Source organism: Babylonia areolata, chromosome 8 (assembly GCF_041734735.1).
Source record: "Babylonia areolata isolate BAREFJ2019XMU chromosome 8, ASM4173473v1, whole genome shotgun sequence".
Taxonomy (NCBI): domain Eukaryota; kingdom Metazoa; phylum Mollusca; class Gastropoda; order Neogastropoda; family Buccinidae; genus Babylonia; species Babylonia areolata.
Window position 1 is genome coordinate 26,413,118 of NC_134883.1, and position 2,500 is coordinate 26,415,617.

General features: G+C 40.2%; 1 protein-coding gene across 8 annotated transcripts in view; it reads left to right on the top strand.

Annotated features, from left to right (window-relative positions):
• LOC143285111 (uncharacterized) overlaps nt 1-2,500 on the top strand; it is a 32,799-nt gene that overhangs the window by 14,040 nt on the left and 16,259 nt on the right. For all 8 annotated transcript variants that reach the window (XM_076592326.1, XM_076592327.1, XM_076592325.1 and 5 more), the window contains exon 3: nt 901-936. In XM_076592326.1, the coding sequence (XP_076448441.1) occupies nt 901-936 (36 nt within the window). The remainder of the gene's footprint in view (nt 1-900; nt 937-2,500) is intronic.

Sequence of the window (2,500 nt, forward strand, 5' to 3'; positions counted from 1 at the left end):
AGCAGCAATACTACAAAATGATATGGGGGACTGATAACCATAACCATGGCAACGGTGACATCACTACCATAGCAACAGCAACACGAAAACGACAACTGGAGTGACGATACTTAACAACAAGAAAAGCAGCACCAACAACAGTGTTGAACTGATCATGTGACAATAAAACAACAACAACAAAACCCAAAAAACCCAGAAGTGGAGTGGTGGCCAAGAGGTAACGCGTCCGCCTAGGAAGTGAGAGAATCTGAGCGCACTGGTTCGAATCCCGGTACAGTCGACAGTATTCCCACCCCCCACACCGCCACTCCGGCCCCCCCCCCACCCCGCCCCCCCCCCACCCCCCACCACTCACCCCCCTCCACTAGATCTTGAGTGGTGGTCTGGATGCTAGTCATTCGGATGAGACGATAAACCGAGGCCCCGTGTGCAGCATGCATTTAGCGCACGAAAAAGAACCCATGGCAACAAAAGGGTTGTCACTGGCAAAATTCTGTAGAAATTCTACTTCGACAAGGGGAAAAACAACAACAACAAAAAAAAAACAACTTCAGGCAAGAAAAAAAAATGCTGGCGCTCTAAGTGTAACGACGCGCTCTCCCTGGGAACAGCAGTCCGGTTTTTACACAGAGAAAATTTATTAATCTGTTGTGACAAAAAAAGAGTAAGACAATACAACCTCCACATCAGGTAGGCCACAAGACCAGCAAAAATGACAAGAATAACAGACGACGACTATGAACATAATGATATTAGTTACAACAATAGAGAGTAAACAAAAAGAACACCTGCAGCACACACACACACACACACACACACACACACACACACATATATATATATATATATATATATATATATATATATATATATAAGTAGTGTTTTCCATGCTTGTTTCAGGTCTGGGAACATCTCAAGGACAGTTTGACCAGCCAGGTAAGAACTCACTTGTCAGTTGTCTGTTTGCATGAATGTTTATCTGTCTGTCTGTCTGTGTGTCTGTCTCTGAGCTTATCTGCCCGTCTCTCTCTCTCTCACTCTTTCTCTCTCTCTATGAGTTTATATATATATATATATTATATATATATATATATATATGTGTGTGTGTGTGTGTGTGTGTGTGTGTGTGTGTGTGTGTGTGTGTGTTTCTCTCTCCACCCTCCTCTCTCTACTTGCATTCTCGACTATCATTCCACTGATTCTCTCTTCTTCTTCTCTCCCATCACATGCATGCTTTGCTTTCACGGCAGAGTATTTTGTGTGTAAACATGAATGTATAAAGTTATCTCACTCCGTCTTTTTCCCCCACTATACCAGATTCTTGTTTCGTGATGTCCCTCCGTGGACGCTGCTGATGGACTTCTTGAAAGAAGTGAACATTTTTTTTTTAATGAGATTTGAAGATTTTAAACTATGGAGGGTTTATAAACTTTGAGTGGAAAGCTTAAAGCAGTGACTAGTTTTTATTGGTTTTCTTTTTTTTTTTTTTTTTTTTTTTTTTTTTTTTACGCTTGACTTGAAGTAGGTATTAACGTGGCGATAGCCTTGAGATGGCCTTAGTGGTCGACGAGGCTCAAAGCACCATAATTTGATTTGTCCTGGATTGTCTTTAACTTCGCAGTGCCTTGAATGACTGTCATTACTCATGGTTTATAATTTGTACGATGTTGTTTTTTTTAATTTTTTTTTTTTAATTGTCTTTAAAAGACTCTCCTTTCATTCATTTTTTCCCCGATTTTGTTTTTCAAACCCCTGCTAATATCATTTCCTTCTCCTTCTCTCTTCTCCCTATTCCCCCATTCCCTCCGCGATGGCTGGATGAAAACAAAAAATAAAACATTGTTTTACTGTACTAGTACCCGCAGAAAATAACAGAAATTGATTTATTCAGTCCTTCCTCCTTTCTTCCGACCTCTCTCTCACCCTCCCCTCCCTCCCTCCCTCCCCCCTCTCTCTCTCCCCCCTCTCTTTCTCTTTCTCTCGATTTCCTTTTATATGCGTCTCTGCCTCATTCGAATCAAGAGCACAATCCTAACACTGACATTTTTCTGTTTATCAGTTCCCGACACACTGAAAATCCAGTGTGTTTTGGTTGGATGCCCCATGTAAGAAGACGATAAGAAGTCTATGATTTATCAATAAATTCTTGTTTTACTGAGTAAAAAACAAAACATTGTTGTTTCGTGTCTGGAATTACATATTATTACTTAGTCTACATGCTTCGTGGCCAGAAGAGATAGGCAGATGAACAGGCAGGCAGACATGTACATAGATAAAAGTCAGATACATAGACGGATGAATGAATGATAAAATGAATAAGTGCAGCCGACTAACTACACAGATCTTTTATGTACTGGAATACTGATTTGGGGGGAAAAAACTAGGAAAAAAATGCAATGAAAAACACCATGATTCGTCAATATATTGTTAAAAAAAAAAAAAAAAAAGGTAATCAATAGCTGTACACAGTCACGCGCGCGCTCACACATACATACACACA